Consider the following 19137-nt stretch of genomic DNA (forward strand, 5'->3'; position numbering starts at 1 on the left):
GGGCCCTCAGCACCACTCCTGACACCACCAGCTCTGGGCTCTGGCTGCAGCTCCTGCAAGCAGAGCACTTCAGCTGATCGTGTCTCTATTCTGCCACATACCTGACGCCTTCAGCTTCTTCTCAGCATTCTTTCACGCCAATAAATTTTTCTTGCATTGAACCCGAGTTGTTTAATCTTCTTTTTGAATTCCAATGGGCTCACATCCTCACCCTGTGCATTGTCAGCACTCAACTATTATGGTAGATGGAAAGGGAGCAAAGAACATTTCTTAGCAAATATGTCCCCATCATTAACAACCAACGCCCACATTGGAATTAGGGGAGAGGGAGGCACCATCCAGGACATGACACAAGGCCATCACCTCATCTACCACAGGCTTCAATACAATAATTCCATCCTGGCCACTGCCCTGACAAAGTCACTCTACACCAACATACACTTGAAAAATTCTCTTCCCAGCAGTACTCTTGAGTCCTCCCCATGAACAGAGGGACAAGAGCATTCACTTGGTCATGAAATCTGGAGAGCAAGTGCTTCCATCCCCCTCTGGTCAAGCAGACCCTAGCAGGAACAGGATTTCCATGACTAGAGCCAGTTCAGTTTTGGACATCCAAGAAGAGGGACTCCATTGTCTCTTGCACTCTGGGACCATCCACACTCGCTGAAAAATTCTTGCTTCCTTTATCCATGGAATTCCATTTATTTTCACTTGTGCACATGCCCTCTCTCCCTTCATGTTTGCAGCACTGAGAACAGCTGGGCTCCCACACACTGGTGACACTTCCCTGTCCAGTCTTGTCTCCCAAGAGGCCCAGCTCTCTCAGTCTCTCTTCTAGGAAAGATCCAGCAGGCCCTTAAGGATCTACTGGCCTTCAACTGGTCTTCATCCACTACTTTTTTTGTGCTTCTTCACGTCTAGGCCAGAAGTATCCACACCACCCCACATGGGAACTCTCAAGTGCTCTACAGAGAGGAAGGGACACCTCTCACAACTTCATGGCAACAATTTCCTGAAATCTCTCTTGGACACAGGTGATGTCCCACTGAAGTAATTCCCCACTGCAACCTCCTGGTCACTCTGTTCTTGATCAGCACCAAAGGGTCCTGCTCACTAAAGCTGCTTCTTAGACTCTCAGTCCACAGCATGACCCAGAGTCAAGTGCCATCCCTGTCCAGATGCACAACCTCCCATTTCCCTTGTTTGAACTTTAGGAGGCTCCCTTAAAACCTTAGTCTTGAGGTCCTTCTGACCGGTGGAACATCCAAGTGGTGCCTCAGAAACACCAACATCTGCTAGCTCACTGAATGGGCAACGCTCCCACTACCCACAAGGAATGGAAGGGTCCAGGTGCTCACACCTGACACAGATGCAAAGCCCAGACCATCCTGACTGACCTGTGATCCCTCTAAATAACACACTCACAAATCCAAAACCATGCGTTCTACAGGCTGACCACACTGACGACACCCCAGCTCTCCAAATCTTGGTCACATCTCAGTCCCCTTCAACAAGTGCCATCAACACCAGATGGTTTCACACATCAACACATTTGGTTTCAAATACTCACACTTTAAAGGAGGAATGCCCATGATGGAAGGGGCAGCTCCTCGTGCACAGCAGAGTTGCGAAGGCCACACCAGCCTGACAGGGCTGCGGTGGAATTGGGCCGCTCTTCACAGCACACCCAAAAAAACCCCCACACGAGTACCACAAAATGACCTCACTGATGACACCCATATAATTCCTAGGCATTGGTTGTATAATTTGCTTATTCTGAAACACATCTCCTAAGCAAATCCTCCCAAAGACCAACTCTCACGTAAAAGCTGACACCAAGTTCAGATGGACAAAGCCTCAAGAGCAGGGGTGACACTCAAGGATTGTGAGAAGGAAAACATTCCCCCACATCATGATGCACAAATCTATGACACACAAAACCAATGTTAAAACTTCCATTCAAGTACCTCTAGAGTTTAGTAAGGTCAACCAATTTTGTTTGAAAAATAAATGTCCACAGTTCCTTCAACTGCTTGTCGACTGTTTTTTTTTCCTTCACCAGTTTTCCTTTCTGGGTTTCACTCACAGCCCAGCAATGGGACCCCACAGTGGGACCTTACTGGGCCCAGTTGAAACGAGCGCTATGGATGAACAAACACAAAACAGTGGACAGCAGGGAAGGAATCACAGGGACTGCTGTCCCATCTCCAGCAGGAAAGGCCTGGCATAGAGAAAGGTTTAGAATGGTGGCAACAGGACAGGGAGGGAGAGAATGTGATGGTAGAGGACACCCTTCATTCCCAGAAGAGCTCAAATCCCCAGATGAGCCTGACGTGGCTGTGGGGGAATGAGGATCCAGTCCACAAGACACCCACAAACCACAGCAGCCCAGGGCCAGGGGGTGAGTTCACCCTAACCTCTCATCACGTCCATAGCACTGCACAAAAAATTTTATTCTCAACATTCTTTGGTTTCTAATACTTTCATTTAAACGCTGCCATCAAAAACAGATGGACATGGACTCAAAAGTAGAACATGACACTGCAGCATTGTGGCATGGAAAACAGTCCCCACCTCAGGACTCACCACTCTGAGACAACCAGGAAATGTGGCCAGCAAAATGCCACAAGGCCATGGGACAAGGTTGTCCCGCCCCTCCAGAACCAGCATAAAAGCCGGCCCAGAGCCTCTCTCCCGCACACACTTCTCCTGGCTCCTTCTCCATACAACCAGGTGAGCCTCAAAGCCCTGACCCTCCTGCTCCTGCACCCCTGGCCCCTCTCATCCAGCACACCCAGCCCCAGCCTCAGCAGCCCTCACGCCTCCCCACAGCCCCACAACACCCTCCACACTCTCTTGCCCTTCTCACACCGCACCCCCTGTACCCCCATGCCTCTATCCCACCTCACCCCTCTCTCTTTCAGGACCCTCAACACCACATCCATGGCCTGCAACAACATCTGCAGTCCCTGTGGACCCACCCCGCTGGCCAACAGCTGCAACGAGCCCTGTGCCCTGCAATGCCAGGATTCCCGCGTCATCATCAACCCTTCCCCTGTGCTGGTCACCCTGCCAGGACCCATCATGACCTCCTTCCCCCAGAACACCGCCGTCGGATCCACCTCCTCCGCTGCTCTGGGCACTGAGCTCAATGCCCAGGGACAGCCCATCTCTGGTGGATTTGGCTTTGGCCTTGGCTACGGCCTGGGAGGCCTGGACTGCTATGGCAGAAGGCGCGGCTACATCTGCTAAGGGCTCTCAGCACCACCCCTGACACCACCAGCTCTGGGCTCTGGCAACAGCTCCTGCAAGCAAGGCACCTATGGTCGCCTACTTGTACCTCACTCTGGATCCATTCAAGTTCTCTCCCTTGCCTTTTAATTCTTTTGCCTCAATAAAGATTTCCTGCATCAAAGCCTCACATGGCTCCTCTTCTTTTTGAATTCCAAACCTCTTATGCCCTCACCAATGTGGTGGATGTCAAAGGGGCACAACACCTTCCTAAACAACTAAAAACCCAACAGTAACAACCAAGAATTGAACAGGAAGCAGGGTAGAAAGGTGGCCTTCCAGAACATGACAAAATCACATCACCAGACATATCAAAGTCTTTGACACAACAATGCTCTGCTGCTCATTGCTCTGCCAATGCCTCCCCAAGCCAGCATAGCCTTGACAAGATCTCCTCCCATCAGAACTCTCAAACCACAAAAACAATCTCAACATCATCCACTCTCAGAAAAACTCAAGAAGTGCTGCAAGGGCTTCCATGCCCTCTGTTCAAGAAGGCGACCTCGAGAAGAATTTCCAGAATGACAGACAGTTCAGTTTTTCAACTGCCTAGAAACAGAGACTCCTGAACCTCTTCCACTCTGGGACCACCCTCACAATAAAAAAGGCTTGTCTGTTCTGCCCATGGAATTCCATCTCTTTTCACTTGTGCCCTTGCTGATCCCATCCAGCCTTGTCTCCTGGAAGTCCCAGCTCTCTCAGTCCCCTGTGAAAAATCCTTCTAGCCCTTTCAATATCTTGGTGGCCCTGAACTGGCCTCATTTCAATAAGTCTGTTGGCCTCCTCCCCTGAGGACCCCAGAACTGCTCACACCAACAACACCATTTTTGAGAATGTTGAACACTCTTGGGTTCATGAATCTGATTCTAGAGTTCCTTCTTTTGAATTTTGACTCCAGCTTGACCATTGGATCACAAGGCTCCAGGTCATGTTGTTTCAATATTATGTAAATAGAGCAAGCCACCTCATTGACCCTTTACATCACCTGTACTTCCTTGCATAGTCTGGGATGATGAAGTAGGAGGAGACAGTGCCAAAGACATTGCTAAGAGGTGGAGGTCAACACCATCCATGGCTCCATCATCATCCACAGAAAGATTCTTTTTTTCTGTAGGTAACTCAGAGGTCACTATGACATGATTTTGCGCACCATAATCAACTCTAACGGCTCTTAAGCACCTTGTATGAGCTGCACTTGGAAATGCTTTGTAGGAGAAAAAATTGTCCCATCCTTGTCTGCAGCAAAAAGGTCCCTGGAAATCCATGGGCAAGGTGGGAGGGTGTCAATGCACTGGAAGGGGCAGGTCCTAAAGTCTGGCACAACTACCCAGGTGCAACATGGCCTGACAGGGCTGTAGAGGAATGGGATGCCTCTCTCAAATGCAGCCACAAACCAAAACACACCTGTCCCATGGCTTGAACTCATTGATGACATCCCAATTTTCATAGGCATTTGTAGCTGATTTTGGTTTCTCCGACACACACCCGCCAAGTAAATCCTCCCAAATACCAACTCTCACTTTAAAGCTGCTGCCAAGGTCAGATGGACTCGAGCACAGGAACAGGATTGGGAATTGTAGAGTTGCAGGAAGGAAAACAGTACCCAGCACATGACTAGCCAGTCTAGACTAGGAAACATTGATATTATGATTTTCATTCAGGTACCTTGAGAGAGTAAAAAGGTTAGCACATTTGTAAAGAAAATTGAATATATCCAGGTCATTCAACTGCTCCAAAGACATTATCTTCTTATCCTTCACAACTTTTCCTTTCTAGGTGTCACTCAGAGTCCAGCAATAGGCCCCCACAGTATAACCGAGCTAGGGCCTGCTGAGATGACTGCTATGGATGGATAAACCCAACACATTATTGGGCCTGAAAAGAGTCCCCAAATCACAGGGATTGTTTTCCCATCTCCAGGACAAAAGGCCTGACATATAAACAGGTGTAGAATGTTGACAAAGGGACAAGGAGGAAGAGAATGACATGGAAATGGACAGCAGTCACTGCCAGAAGAGCTGCAAATCCCACATGACCCTGACGTGGCTGGAGAGGGAATGAGGATGCTCTCCAAAAGAAACAAAAGAAACTCAAACACCACAGCACAAATGGGACATGGGGTGACTTCAATGTTGAAAGCCCACTGTCCAAACTTCTGGTCACGTCTACAGCCCTCCACAAAACACATGATCATCAACAGTCTTTGGTCTCTAATACTTGCATTTAAAAGCTGCCGCCAAGGTCAGATGGACATGGACTCAAAAGAAGGATGTGACACTTCAGAGCGGAGGGATGAAAAACACTCCCCACCTCAGCACTCATCACTCTGAGCCAGCCAGGAACTCTGGCTTGCAAAATGCCCCAAGGCCATGGGACAAGGCTGTCCCGCCCCTCCTGAACCAGCATAAAAGCCAGCCCAGAGCCTCTCTTCCTCACACACTTCTCCTGAAGCCTTCTCCTCCTGCTCCTGCTGACAACAAGGTGAGCCTCAATTCCCTGACCCTCCTGCTCCTGCATCCATAGTACCTCTCTTCCAGCACCCTCTGCCCCAGCCTCAGCAGCCGTCATACCTCCCCAGAGCCCCACAACACCCTCCACACTCACTCACCCTCCTGCATCACTGCCCCTCGCACCCCACACCCCTCTACTCTGCCTCAACACTCTCTCTTCCAGGCACCCTCCACACCACACCCATGGCCTGCTACAACCGCTGCAGTCCCTGTGGACCCACCCCGCTGGCCAACAGCTGCAACGAGCCCTGTGCCCTGCAATGCCAGGATTCCCGCGTCATCATCAACCCTTCCCCTGTGCTGGTCACCCTGCCAGGACCCATCATGACCTCCTTCCCCCAGAACACCGCTGTCGGATCCACCTCCTCCGCTGCTCTGGGCACTGAGCTCAATGCCCAGGGACAGCCCATCTCTGGTGGATTTGGTGGCTTTGGTGGCTTTGGCTACGGCCTGGGAGGCCTGGGCTGCTATGGCAGAAGGGGCGGCTACATCTGCTAAGGGCCCTCAGCACCACTCCTGACACCAGCACCTCTGGGCTCTGGCAACAGATCCTGCAAGAAAAGCACCTTGGCTCATATTTGACCTGCATGTACCTCAATCTAGATCTCTTCAAATTCTCTCCCTTTCCTTTTAATTCTTTGGCAGCAATAAAGTTTTCCTGAATCAAAGTCTCACATGGCTCCTCTTCTTTTTGAATTTCAAAGCTCCCACACCCTAACCCATGGGGTGGATGGCAAAGGGAAACAACAACTTCCTAAACAACTAAAAACCCAACAGTAACAACCAAGAGAGGCACAGGAAGCAGAGGTGAAGGCTGCCCTTCCAGAAGATGACAAAATCACATCACCAGCCATACCAAAGGATTTGACACAACAATGCTCTCCTGCCCATTACTATGTCAAAGCCTCCTCATGCCAGCATAACCTTGACAAGATCTCCTCCCATCAGAACTCTCAAACCACACAAACAATCACAATAACATCCACTCTCAGAGAAACTCAGGAAGTGCTGCAAGGGCTTCCATGCCCTCTGCTCAAGGAAGGCTACCCAGAGGATTTCCAGAACCATGAACACCTCAGGTTTTCATCTCCCTGGATAGAGAAACTCCTGTACCTCTTCTACTCTGTGACTGTCCTCACACTAAAAAAGGGTCTTCTGCTCTGCCCATGGAATTCGATTTGTTTTCACTTGTGCCCTTGCTGACTTGTTACAACCAACCCATCCAGCCTTGTCACCTGGAAGTCCATGCTCTCTTAGTCCTCTCTGAATAATCCTCCAGCCTTTTAAATATCTTGGTAGCCCTGAAATGGCCTTGTTTCACTAAGTCTGTTGGCCGCCTCCCCTGGGGAGCCCAGAACTGCTCTCACCCACTTACATAATTTTTGAGGATGTTGAACAGTGTTGGCCTCATTGATATGACTCTTGAGTTACTTCAGTTGAGCTCTGGCTCTAGCTTGACTTTGGATCACAAGGCTGCAGGTCATGTTGTTTAAATATTATATAAAAAGAGGAGTCCACCTTGCTGTTCCTTTACACCACTGGTAAATGCTTACATAGTCTATGATGATGAAGTAGGACACTTCATCATCGTAGTGCCAAAGACATTACTAAGAGGTGGAGGTCAGCACCAACCATGGCTCCCTCATCACCAAAGAATAATTTTTCTTTTTGTATGCAACCCAGAGGTCACTAAGACATGATTATGCCCTCCAAAATCAACTATCAATCTAACTGCTCCACATCACCTTGTATGACCAGCACTAGGGATTGGTTTCTAGGGGAAAAATTGTCCCATCCTTGTCTGCAGCAAAAAGGTCCCTGGAAATCCATGGGCAAAGTGGGAGGGAGTAAATACACTGGAAGGGGCAATTCCAAATGAACAGCACAACCACAAAGTCCCGAACAGCCTGACAGGGCTGCAAAGGAATTGCGTCCCTCTCTCAAATGGAACCACAAATCAAAGCACACCTGTCCCATGGGTTGACCTCACTCATGACACCAAATTTTCCTAGGCATTTGTGGTTTATTCTGGTTTCTCTGACAGGCACCCGCCAAGCACATCCTCCCAAACACCAACTCTCACTTTAAAGCTGCTGCCAAGGTCAGATGGACACGGCCACAAGAGCAGGACATGGAATTGTAAAGCTGCAGGAAGGAAAACAGTCCCCAGCTCATGACTCGCCAGGCTTGGTCAGGAAACACTGATGTTATGATTTTCATTCAGCAACTTTAAAAGAGTAACAAAGTCAACCCTCTTGTGTAATGAAAATTAAATATAGTCAGGTCTTTCAACCCTTCCTCCCACATCATCTTCTTATCCTTCATCAGTCTCCCTTTCTAGGTGTCACTCAGAACCCGGCAATGGGACCCCACAGTGGGACCTTGCTGGGCCCAGTTGAGTTGAGCACTACAGATGAACCAACACAAGACATTGGACAGCAGGGGAGGCGTCACAAGGATTGTTCACACATCTCCAGCAGGATAGGCCTGGCAGAGAGACAGGTTAAGAAAGTTGGCAACATGAAAAGGGGGGGAGAGAATGGGATGGACGGGGACACCCATCAAACCCAGAAGAGCTGCAAAGCCCAGATGAGCCTGATGTAGCTGTGGGGGAATGAGGACCCTCTCCACAAGATGCACGCAAACCAACGCACATTAGGGCGAGGGGGTGACTTCACTGTTGACACCCCACTGTCCAAAGCTCTGGTCACGTCCACAGCCCTCCACAAAAAACAGCTTCATCAACATCCTTTGGTCTCTAACAGTTGCATTTAAAAGCTGCCGCCAAGGACAAATGGACACGCATTCAAAAGTAGGACATGACACAGCAGAGTTGCAGGATGAACAACACTCCCCACCTCAGCACTCATCACTCTGAGCCAACCAGGAACTCTGGCCTGCAAAATGCCCCAAAGCCATGGGACAAGGCTGTCCCGCCCCTCCAGAACCAGCATAAAAGCCAGCCCAGAGCCTCTCTCCCTCACACACTTCTCCTGACGCCTTCTCCTCCTGCTCAAAACCAGGTGAGCCTCAATCCCCTGACCCTCCTGCTCCGGCACCCCTGGCACCTCTCTCTCTTCCAGCATGCCCAGCCCCAACTTCAGCAGCCCTCACGCCTCCCCACAGCCCCACAATATCCTCCACACTCCCTCAATCTCCAGCATCACTGCCCCTCACACCCGCACACCCCTGCCTAACGAGATACCTTTTCTTCCAGGAACCCTCCACACCACACCCATGGCCTGCTACAACCGCTGCAGTCCCTGCGGACCCACCCCGCTGGCCAACAGCTGCAACGAGCCCTGTGCCCTGCAATGCCAGGATTCCCGCGTCATCATCAACCCTTCCCCTGTGCTGGTCACCCTGCCAGGACCCATCATGACCTCCTTCCCCCAGAACACCGCCGTCGGATCCACCTCCTCCGCTGCTCTGGGCACTGAGCTCAATGCCCAGGGACAGCCCATCTCTGGTGGATTTGGTGGCTTTGGTGGCTTTGGCTACGGCCTGGGAGGCCTGGGCTGCTATGGCAGGAGGGGCGGCTCCATCTGCTAAGGGCCCTCAGCACCACTCCTGACATGACCAGCTCTGGACTCTGGAAACAGCTCCTGCAATCAAAGCACCTTGGCTGATGGTGTTTCTTCTTCCACCACACACCTGATGCCTTCAGCTTCTTCTCTCTCAGCATTCTTTCACTTCAATAAATTTTTCTTGCATCACAACCTGAGTTGTTTCAACTTCCTTTTGAATTCCAGTGGTCTCACATTCTCACTCTGTTCAATTCCAGCACTCAAATATTATGTTGCATGGAAGGGTAGCAAAGAACATTTCTTAGCAAATATGTCCCCACAAGGAACAACCAACGCCCACATTGGAATCAGGGGAGAGGAGGGAACCTTCCAGAACATGACACAAGGCCATCACCTCATCTACCAAATGCTTTGACACAACAATTCTCTCCTGGAAACTACTCTAACAAAGTCACTGTATGCCAGCATATACTTGAAAAATTCTTTTCCCATCAGCACACTTGGGTCCTCCCAATGAACAGAGAAATAACATCCTGCACTTGGTCAGGAACTCCAGAGACCAAGTGATTTCACCCCTTCTGCTCAAGCAGGCCCAGCAGGAGCAGAATTTCCAGGATTATGGCCAGTTCGGTTTTGGACCTCCAAGAAGAGGGACCTTGTTCTCTCTTACGTTCTGGGACCACCCATCCACACACACTGAAGAATCCTTACTTCCTCTGCCCATGGAATTCCATCTATTTTCACTTGTGCACATGCCCCCTTTCCCTTCATGTGTGCAGTGCTGAGAACAGCTGGGCTCCCACACACTGGTGACACCTCCCTGTCCTGCCTCATCTCCTCAGAGTCCCAGCTCTCTCAGTCTCTCTTCTAGCAAAGATCCACCAGGCCCTTAACCATCTTGTGGCCCTCTACAGGTCTTTGTCCACTCTCCCCTTGTGCTTCTTCACCTGTGGAAGACAGAACTCTCTGCACCTCCCACAAGGGATCCCACTAGTACTCTACAGAGAGGAAGGGACACCTCTCACAACTTCATGGCAACAATTTCCTGAAATCTGTCTTGGACACAGGTGACGCTCCACTGAAGTAATTCCCCACTGCAACCTCCTGGTCACTCTGTTCTCGATCAGCACCACAGGTTCCTGCTCAAAAAATGCACATTACAGACTCTCTGCCCACAGCACTATCTCAGGCCCAGTACAATTCCTGTCCAGATGCAGAACTTCACATTTCCCTTGGTTGAACTTTGGGAGATTCCTTTAAACCCTGAGTCTCGAGGTCCTTCTTAACGGTGGAGCAGCCAAGTGGTGCCTCAGACACATGAACATCTGCTAGCTCACTGAATGGGCAACTCTCCCACTGTTGACAAGGAAGGGAAGAGTCCAGGTGCTCAACCTGGAAGAAACGCAGAGCTCAGACCAGCCTGACTGACCTGCAATACTTTGAGCCCCTCTTCACAACACACCCACAAACACAAAACCATGAGATGATTGGATGACCTCGCTGATGACACGCCAACTCTCAAAATCGTTGTCAAGTCTTGAGTCCTCTTTGACACACACCCTCAACACCAGCCTTTGGTCTCAAATACTCACACTTTAAAGGAGGAATGACCACAATGGAAGGGGCAGCTCCTCATGCACAGCACAGCTGCAAAGGCCAGACCAGCCTGACACGGCTGCGATGGAATGGGGCCCCTCTTTACAACACACCCACAAACTAAAGCACAAAAGTACCATAAAATGACCTCGCTCATGACACCCATATTTTTCTTGTGCTTTTGCTGTATATTTTGGTTCCCCTGACACACATCTCCCAAGCAAACAATCCCAAACATCCACACACTTAAAAGCTGAAACCATGGTCAAGGTGGACACAGCCTGAAGAAGCAGGACATGAAAATGAAGGATTGTGGGAAGGAAAACATTCCTCACATCAACAACCAGAACTGCCTGCTAGACAAAAACAATGCTACAACTTCCGATCAAGTACCTCTAGAGTGGAACATTTGTCCTTACCAAAAATAAATGCCCACAGTTCCTTCAACTGCCTCTCACGTCTCCTTCTTCTCTTTCACTAGTTTTCCTTTCCAGGTTTCACTCAGAGCCCAGAAACGGAACATCACAGTGGGACCTTGCTGGGCCCAGCGGAGATGAGCACTACGGATGAACCAACACAAGACGTTGGACAGCAGGGGAGGTGTCACAGGGATTGTTCTCTCATATCCAGCAGGAAAAGCCTGGCATAGAGACAGGTTTAGAAGGTTGACAGTGGGAGAGGGAGGGAGAGAATGTGATGGAAGGGGACACCCCTCATCCCCAGAAGAGCTGCAAAGCCCAGATGAGTCTGACATGGCTGTGGGGGAATGAGGACCCTCTCCACAGCACACCTACAAAGCACAGCACACAGGGCATTGGGTGACTTCACTGTTGACACCCCACTGTCAAAAGATCTGGTCACGCCTGCTGCTCTTCACAAAAAACATCTTCATCAACAGCCTTTGGTCTCTAACACTTGCATTTAAGAGCTGCCGCCAAGGTCAGATGGACACAGACTCAAAAGTAGAACATGACACAGCAGAGTTGTGGGATGGAAAACACTCCCCACCTCAGCACTCACCACTCTGAGTAAACCAGGAACTGTGCCCTGCAAAATGCCCCAAGGCCATGGGACAGGGCTGTCCCGCCCATCCAGAACCAGCATAAAAGCCGGCCCAGAGCCTCTCTCCTCACACACAGCTCCTCTTGCTCCAGCCAACAGCAAGGTGAGTCTCGAGCACTGACCCTCTCGTTGCTGCACCCCTAGTCCTTCTCTTCCAGCACGCTCGGCTCCAGCCTCAGCAGCCCTCAAACCTCCCCACAGCCCCACCACACCCTCCACACTCCATCAAAGCACCTGTACCCCCATGCCCCTGCCCTACCTCACCCTCTCTCTTCCAGGCACCCTCCACACCACACCCATGGCCTGCTACAACCGCTGCAGTCCCTGCGGACCCACCCCGCTGGCCAACAGCTGCAACGAGCCCTGTGCCCTGCAGTGCCAGGATTCCCGCGTCATCATCAACCCTTCCCCTGTGCTGGTCACCCTGCCAGGACCCATCATGACCTCCTTCCCCCAGAACACCGCCGTCGGATCCACCTCCTCCGCTGCTCTGGGCACTGAGCTCAATGCCCAGGGACAGCCCATCTCTGGTGGATTTGGCTTTGGCCTTGGCTACGGCCTGGGAGGCCTGGGCTGCTATGGCAGAAGGGGCGGCTACATCTGCTAAGGGCCCTCAGCACCACCCCTGACACCACCAGCTCTGGGATCTGACAGCAGATGCTGCAAGCAAAGCACCTTGGCTCATGGCCTCTTTACTTCTACCTCACACCTGATTCCTTCAGCTTCTTCCTTCTCATCCTTATTTCGATTCAATAAATTTTTTCGTGCATCACAACCTGAGTTGCTTGCTGTTATTTTTGAATTCAAATGGTCTCACAGCCTCACCCTGTGCATTGCCAGCACTCAAGCATTTTGTTGGACAGAAAGGGAGCAAAGAACATTTCTTAGCAAATATGGCCCCACCAGTTACAACCAATGCTGGCATGGGAAACAGGGGAGAGGGGGGAACCTTCTAGAACATGACACAAGGACATACACCTCATCTCCCAAAGGCTTGGGCACAAAAATTCTCTCCAGGGCACTGTTCTGACAAAGTCACATTACACCAGCATACCTGTTAAAAGTTTTCTTCCCGGCAGCACACTTGAGTCCTCCCCATGAACAGAGTAATAACATCATGCACTTGGCCGGGAACTCCCGAGTGAAAATGCTTCCATCCCCCTTTCTCAAGCAGACCCAGCAGGAGCAGAATTTCCAGGACTACTGCCAGTTCAGTTTTGGACCTCCAAGAAGAGGGACCCCATTGTCTCTTACACTCTGGGACCATCCACACACGCTGAAAAATACTTGCTTCCTTTACCCATGGAATTCCATCGATTTTCACTTGTGCACGGGCCTTCCTTACCTTCATGTGTGCAGTGCTGAGAACAGCTGGGGTCCCACACACGGGTGACAGCCCCCTGCCCATCCTTGTCTCCTCAGAGTCCCACCTCTCTCAGTCTCTCCACTAGCAAAGGTTCTCCAGCCCTTGCACTATCTGCTGGCCCTCAACCTCTCTTCATTCACTTCCCGCTTGTGCTGCTTCTCCTTTGGAGGCCAGAACTGTCCACACCACTCCTCACAGGATCTCTCCAGTGCTCTAAAGAGAGGAAAGGCCACCTCTCCCTACTTCATGGCAACAGTTTTCAGAAATCTGTCTTGGAAATAGGCGTTGCCCCACTGAAGTAATTCCCCACTGCAACCTGATGGTCTCTCTCTTCTCCACCAGCACCACAGGGTCCTGCTCAGAAAAGACACTTTCAGACTCTCTGCCCACAGCATAACCCAGGGGCATGTCCTGTTCCTGTCCCAACGCAGAACTTCATATTTTCTGCTTTTGAAGTGCAGGACATTCCTTCATCCCTAAGTCTCCAGGTCCTTCTGACTTGTGGAACAGCCAAGTGGGGCCTCAGAGACTCCATCATCTCACTGAGGAGGCAACTCAAGTCAACAACTGCTGACAAGGAATGGAAGACTACAGGTGCTCACACCTGGCACAGATGCAAAGCCCAGACCAGCCTGACTGACCTGGGATACTGCAGGGCCCACCTTGACAACACACCCACAAACCCAAAACCATGAGTTCCACAGCCTGGCCTCACGCATGACACCCCACCTCTCCAAATATTGTTCACATCTTCAGTCCCCTTTGACAAGTGCCATCAACACCAGCCTTTGGTGCTAAATGCTCACACTTTAAAGAAGGAATGACCACGATGGAAGGGGCAGCTCCTCATGCACAGCACAGTACAAAGGCCACACCAGCCTGACAGGCCTGCAGTGGAATGGGGCCCCTCTTCACAACAAACCCACAAAAAAACCCATACAAGTACCACAGAATGACCTCACTAATGACACCCATATTTTTCTTAGGCTTTTCTTGTATATTTTGGTTTTTCTGACACCCATCTTCCAAACAAATCCTCCCAAGTACCAACTCTCATTTAAAAGCGGCCATCAAGGTCAGATGGACACTTCCTCAAGAGAAGGACATGACACTGCAGAGTTGTGGGGAGGACAACACTCCCCACCTCGTGCCTTGCAAGGCTGTGTCAGACAAAACTGATATTATGATTTCCATTCAGGTACCTGTAGAGATTAACAAGGTCAACACTTCTTCTGAAAAGTGAATGTCTGTAGTTCCATCAGTCGCTCCTCACAGGTCTTCTTCTCCTTATCAATTTCCAGCTATGGATGGAGCAGCACAAGACTTTGGGGTGTATGGGACACATCTCTAAATAACAGGAATTACTTCCCACCTTTAGTGGGTAAGGCCAGAACTATAGGGGTGTTTAGGAATTTCACAACATGATCAGGAGAAAATATGATGGAAGGGGACCCGTCACCAGTCACCCCCAGAAGATCTGTAAAGCCCAAACAAGCCTGACGTGGCTGTGGTGGAATGAGGCCCCTCTTCACCCCACACCCACAAAACCACAGCACACCACTGCCACAACGATGACATCCCACCTCTCCAAAGCCTTGGTCATGTCTTCAGCCCTCCTAGAGAAACAACATTAACAGCAGTCTTTGGCCTCTAATACCTGCATTTAAAAGCTGCCGCCAAGGTCATGGCCTCAAGAGCAGGACATGACACTGCAGAGTTGTGGGGAGCAAAACGCTCCCCACCTCAGCACTCAGCAGGCCTGCAAAATGCCCCAAGGCCATGGGACAAGGCTGTCCCACCCCTCCAGAACCAGCATAAAAACCGGCCCAGAGCCTCTCTCCCTCACACACTTCTCCTGAAGCCTTCCCCTTCTGCTTCTGCCGACAACCAGGTGAGTCTCAAACCCCCAAACCTCCTGCGCCAGCACGCCTAGCCCCTCTCTTCCAGCACGCTTAGCTCCAGCCTCAGCAGCCCTCAAACCTCCCCACAGCCCCACAACACCCTCCACACTCCCTCACTCTCCCTGAATCCCCACACCCCTGATCTGCCTCACCCCCTTCTCTTCCAGGCACCCTCCACACCGCACCCATGGCCTGCAACAACATCTGCAGTCCCTGCGGACCCACCCCGCTGGCCAACAGCTGCAACGAGCCCTGTGCCCTGCAATGCCAGGATTCCCGCGTCATCATCAACCCTTCCCCTGTGCTGGTCACCCTGCCAGGACCCATCATGACCTCCTTCCCCCAGAACACCGCCGTCGGATCCACCTCCTCCGCTGCTCTGGGCACTGAGCTCAATGCCCAGGGACAGCCCATCTCTGGTGGATTTGGCTTTGGCCTTGGCTACGGCCTGGGAGGCCTGGGCTGCTATGGCAGAAGGGGCGGCTACATCTGCTAAGGGCCCTCAGCACCACCCCTGACACCACCAGCTCTGGGCTCTGGCAGCAGATCCTGCAAGCAGAGCACCTTGCCTGATGTTGTCTCTTCTTCCACCTCACACCTGATGGCTTCAGCTTCTTCCTTCTCAGCATTCTTTCACTTCAATAAATTTTTTTCTTGCATCACAACCTGAGTTGTTTCATCTTCCTTTTGAATTCAAATTGTCTCACATCCTCATCCTGTGCATTGCCAGCACTCAACCATTTTGTTGCATGGAAAGGGAGCAAAGAACATTTCTTAGCAAATATGGCCCCACCAGTTACAACCAATGCTGACATAGGAAACAGGGGAGAGGGGGAACCTTCTAGAACATGACACAAGGCTATCCACCTCATCTCCCAAAGGCTTGGGCACAAAAAATTCTCTCCAGGGCAGTGTTCTGACAAAGTCACATTACACCAGCATACCTGTTAAAAGCTTTCTTCCCGGCAGCACACTTCAGTCCTCCCCATGAACAGAGAAATAACTTCATGCACTTGGCCGGGAACTCCCGAGTGAAAATGCTTTCATCCCCCTTCCTCAAGCAGGCCCAGCAGGAGCAGGATTTCCAGGACTACTGCCAGTTCAGTTTTGGACCTCCAAGAAGAGGGACCCCATTGTCTCTTACACTCTGGGACCATCCACACACGCTGAAAAATACTTGCTTCCTTTACCCATGGAATTCCATCGATTTTCACTTGTGCACGGGCCTTCCTTACCTTCATGCATGCAGTGCTGAGAACAGCTGGGCTCCCACACACTGGTGACAGCCCCCTGCCCATCCTTGTCTCCTCAGAGTCCCACCTCTCTCAGTCTCTCCACTAGCAAAGGTTCTCCAGCCCTTGCACTATCTGCTGGCCCTCAACCTCTCTTCATTCACTTCCCGCTTGTGCTTCTTCTCCTGTGGAGGCCAGAACTTTCCACACCACTCCTCACAGGATCTCTCCAGTGCTCTAAAGAGAGGAAAGGTCACTTCTCCCTACTTCATGGCAACAGTTTTCAGAAATCTGTCTTGGAAATAGGCGTTGCCCCACTGAAGTAATTCCCCACTGCAACCTGCTGGTCTCTCTCTTCTCCACCAGCACCACAGGGTCCTGCTCAGAAAAGCCACTTTTCAGACTCTCTGCCCACAGCATGACCCAGGGGTATTGTCCTGTTCCCGTCCAGATGCAGAACTTCATATTTTCTGCTTTTGAAATGCAGGACATTCCTTCATCCCTATGTCTCCAGGTCCTCCTGACTTGTGGAACAACCAAGTGGGGCCTCAGAGACTCCATCATCTCACTGAGGAGGCAACTCAAGTCAACAACTGCTGACAAAGAATGGAAGACTACAGGTGCTCACACCTGGCACAGATGCAAAGCCCAGACCAGCCTGACTGACCTGGGATACTGCAGGGCCCACCTTGACAACACACCCACAAACCCAAAACCATGAGTTCCACAGCCTGGCCTCATGCATGACACCCCACCTCTCCAAATATTGTTCACATCTTCAGTCCCCTTTGACAAGTGCCATCAACACCAGCCTTTGGTGCCAAATACTCACACTTTAAAGAAGGAATGACCACGATGGAAGGGGCAGCTCCTCATGCACAGCACAGTACAAAGGCCACACCAGCCTGACAGGCCTGCAGTGGAATGGGGCCCCTCTTCACAACAAACCCACAAAAAAAAGCCATACGAGTAGCACACAATGACCTCACTGATGAGGTCATTTTTCTTAGGCTTTTCTTGTATATTTTGGTTTTTCTGACACCCATCTTCCAAACAAATCCTCCCAAGTACTAACTTTCATTTAAATGCAGCCATCAAGGTCAGATGGAATATTCCTCAAGAGAAGGACATGACACTGCAGAGTTGTGGGGAGGATAACACTCCCTACCTCGTGACTTGCAAGGCTGTGTCAGACAAAACTGATATTATGATTTCCATTCAGGTACCTGTAGAGATTAACAAGGTCAACACTTCTTCTGAAAAGTGAATGTCTGTAGTTCCATCAGCCGCTCCTCACACGTCATCTTCTCCTTATCCTTTACCAGCTATGGATGGAGCAGCACAAGACTTTGGGGTGTATGGGACACATCTCTAAATAACAGGAATTGCTTCCCACCTTTAGTGGGTAAGACCAGAACTATAGGGGTGTTTAGGAATTTCACAACATGATCAGGAGAAAATATGATGGAAGGGGACCTGTCACCGGTCACTCCCAGAAGAGCTGCAAAGCCCAAACAAGCCTGACGTGGCTGTGGTGGAATGAGGCCCCTCTTCACCCCACACCCACAAAACCACAGCACACCACTGCCACAACGATAACATCCCACCTCTCCAAAGCCTTGGTCACGTCTTCAGCCCTCCTAGAGAAACAACATTAACAGCAGTCTTTGGCCTCTAATACCTGCATTTAAAAGCTGCCGCCAAGGTCATGGCCTCAAGAGCAGGACATGACACTGCAGAGTTGTGGGGAGCAAAACGCTCCCCAGCTCAGCACTCAGCAGGCCTGCAAAATGCCCCAAGGCCATGGGACAAGGCTGTCCCGCCCCTCCAGAACCAGCATAAAAGCCAGCCCAGAGCCTCTCTCCCTCACACACTTCTCCTGAAGCCTTCTCCTTCTGCTTCTGCCGACAGCCAGGTGAGTCTCAGGCCCCCAAACCTCCTGCGCCTGCACCCCTCGCCCCTCTCTTCCAGCATGCTCAGCCAAAGCCCCAGCAGCCCTCACGCCTCCCCACAGCCCCACAACACCCTCCACACTCCATCACTGCCCCTGTACCCCCATGCCCTTGCCCTGCCTCACCCTCTCTCTTCCAGGCACCCTCCACACCACACCCATGGCCTGCTACAACCGCTGCAGTCCCTGCGGACCCACCCCGCTGGCCAACAGCTGCAACGAGCCCTGTGCCCTGCAATGCCAGGATTCCCGCGTCATCATCGACCCTTCCCCTGTGCTGGTCACCCTGCCAGGACCCATCATGACCTCCTTCCCCCAGAACACCGCCGTCGGATCCACCTCCTCCGCTGCTCTGGGCACTGAGCTCAATGCCCAGGGACAGCCCATCTCTGGTGGATTTGGCTTTGGCCTTGGCTACGGCCTGGGAGGCCTGGGCTGCTATGGCAGGAGGGGCGGCTACATCTGCTAAGGGCCCTCAGCACCACCCCTGACACCACCAGCTCTGGGCTCTGGCAACAGATCCTGCAAGCAAAGCACCTTGGCTCATGGCCTCTTTACTTCTACCTCACACCTGATGCCTTCAGCTTCTTCTTTCTCAGCATTCTTTCACTTCAATACATTTTTCTTGCATCACAACCTGAGTTGTTTCATCTTCCTTTTGAATTCCAATGGTCTCATATCCTCACCCTGTGCATTGCCAG

At 51.2% G+C, this 19137-nt stretch overlaps 4 protein-coding genes across 4 annotated transcripts; all 4 read left to right on the forward strand.

Annotated features, from left to right (window-relative positions):
• Positions 1-2943: 2943 nt before the first annotated feature.
• On the forward strand, positions 2944-6299 carry LOC311151447 (feather beta keratin-like; the record flags this gene model as incomplete). Its single annotated transcript, XM_084201918.1, has 2 exons — positions 2944-3201; positions 6201-6299. The coding sequence occupies 2 exons, from the start codon at positions 2944-2946 to the stop codon at positions 6297-6299; spliced, it is 357 nt and encodes a 118-aa protein (XP_084058044.1).
• Positions 6300-9038: 2739 nt separating this feature from the next.
• Positions 9039-9353, forward strand: LOC311157254 (feather beta keratin-like; the record flags this gene model as incomplete). The annotated part of the gene is made up of 1 exon (XM_084211820.1): positions 9039-9353. One exon carries the CDS (start codon positions 9039-9041, stop codon positions 9351-9353), a length of 315 nt encoding a protein of 104 aa, XP_084067946.1.
• A 2931-nt stretch (positions 9354-12284) lies between these two features.
• LOC311157245 (feather beta keratin-like) lies at positions 12285-15749 on the forward strand (the record flags this gene model as incomplete). Its single annotated transcript, XM_084211808.1, has 2 exons — positions 12285-12548; positions 15675-15749. The coding sequence occupies 2 exons, from the start codon at positions 12285-12287 to the stop codon at positions 15747-15749; spliced, it is 339 nt and encodes a 112-aa protein (XP_084067934.1).
• Positions 15750-18596: 2847 nt separating this feature from the next.
• LOC311157261 (feather beta keratin-like) lies at positions 18597-18905 on the forward strand (the record flags this gene model as incomplete). The annotated part of the gene is made up of 1 exon (XM_084211832.1): positions 18597-18905. The coding sequence occupies one exon, from the start codon at positions 18597-18599 to the stop codon at positions 18903-18905; it is 309 nt and encodes a 102-aa protein (XP_084067958.1).
• Between the last annotated feature and the right edge of the window lie 232 nt (positions 18906-19137).

This window comes from Fringilla coelebs (genome assembly GCF_963513975.1).
Source record: "Fringilla coelebs genome assembly, chromosome: 1".
Lineage (NCBI taxonomy): Eukaryota > Metazoa > Chordata > Aves > Passeriformes > Fringillidae > Fringilla > Fringilla coelebs.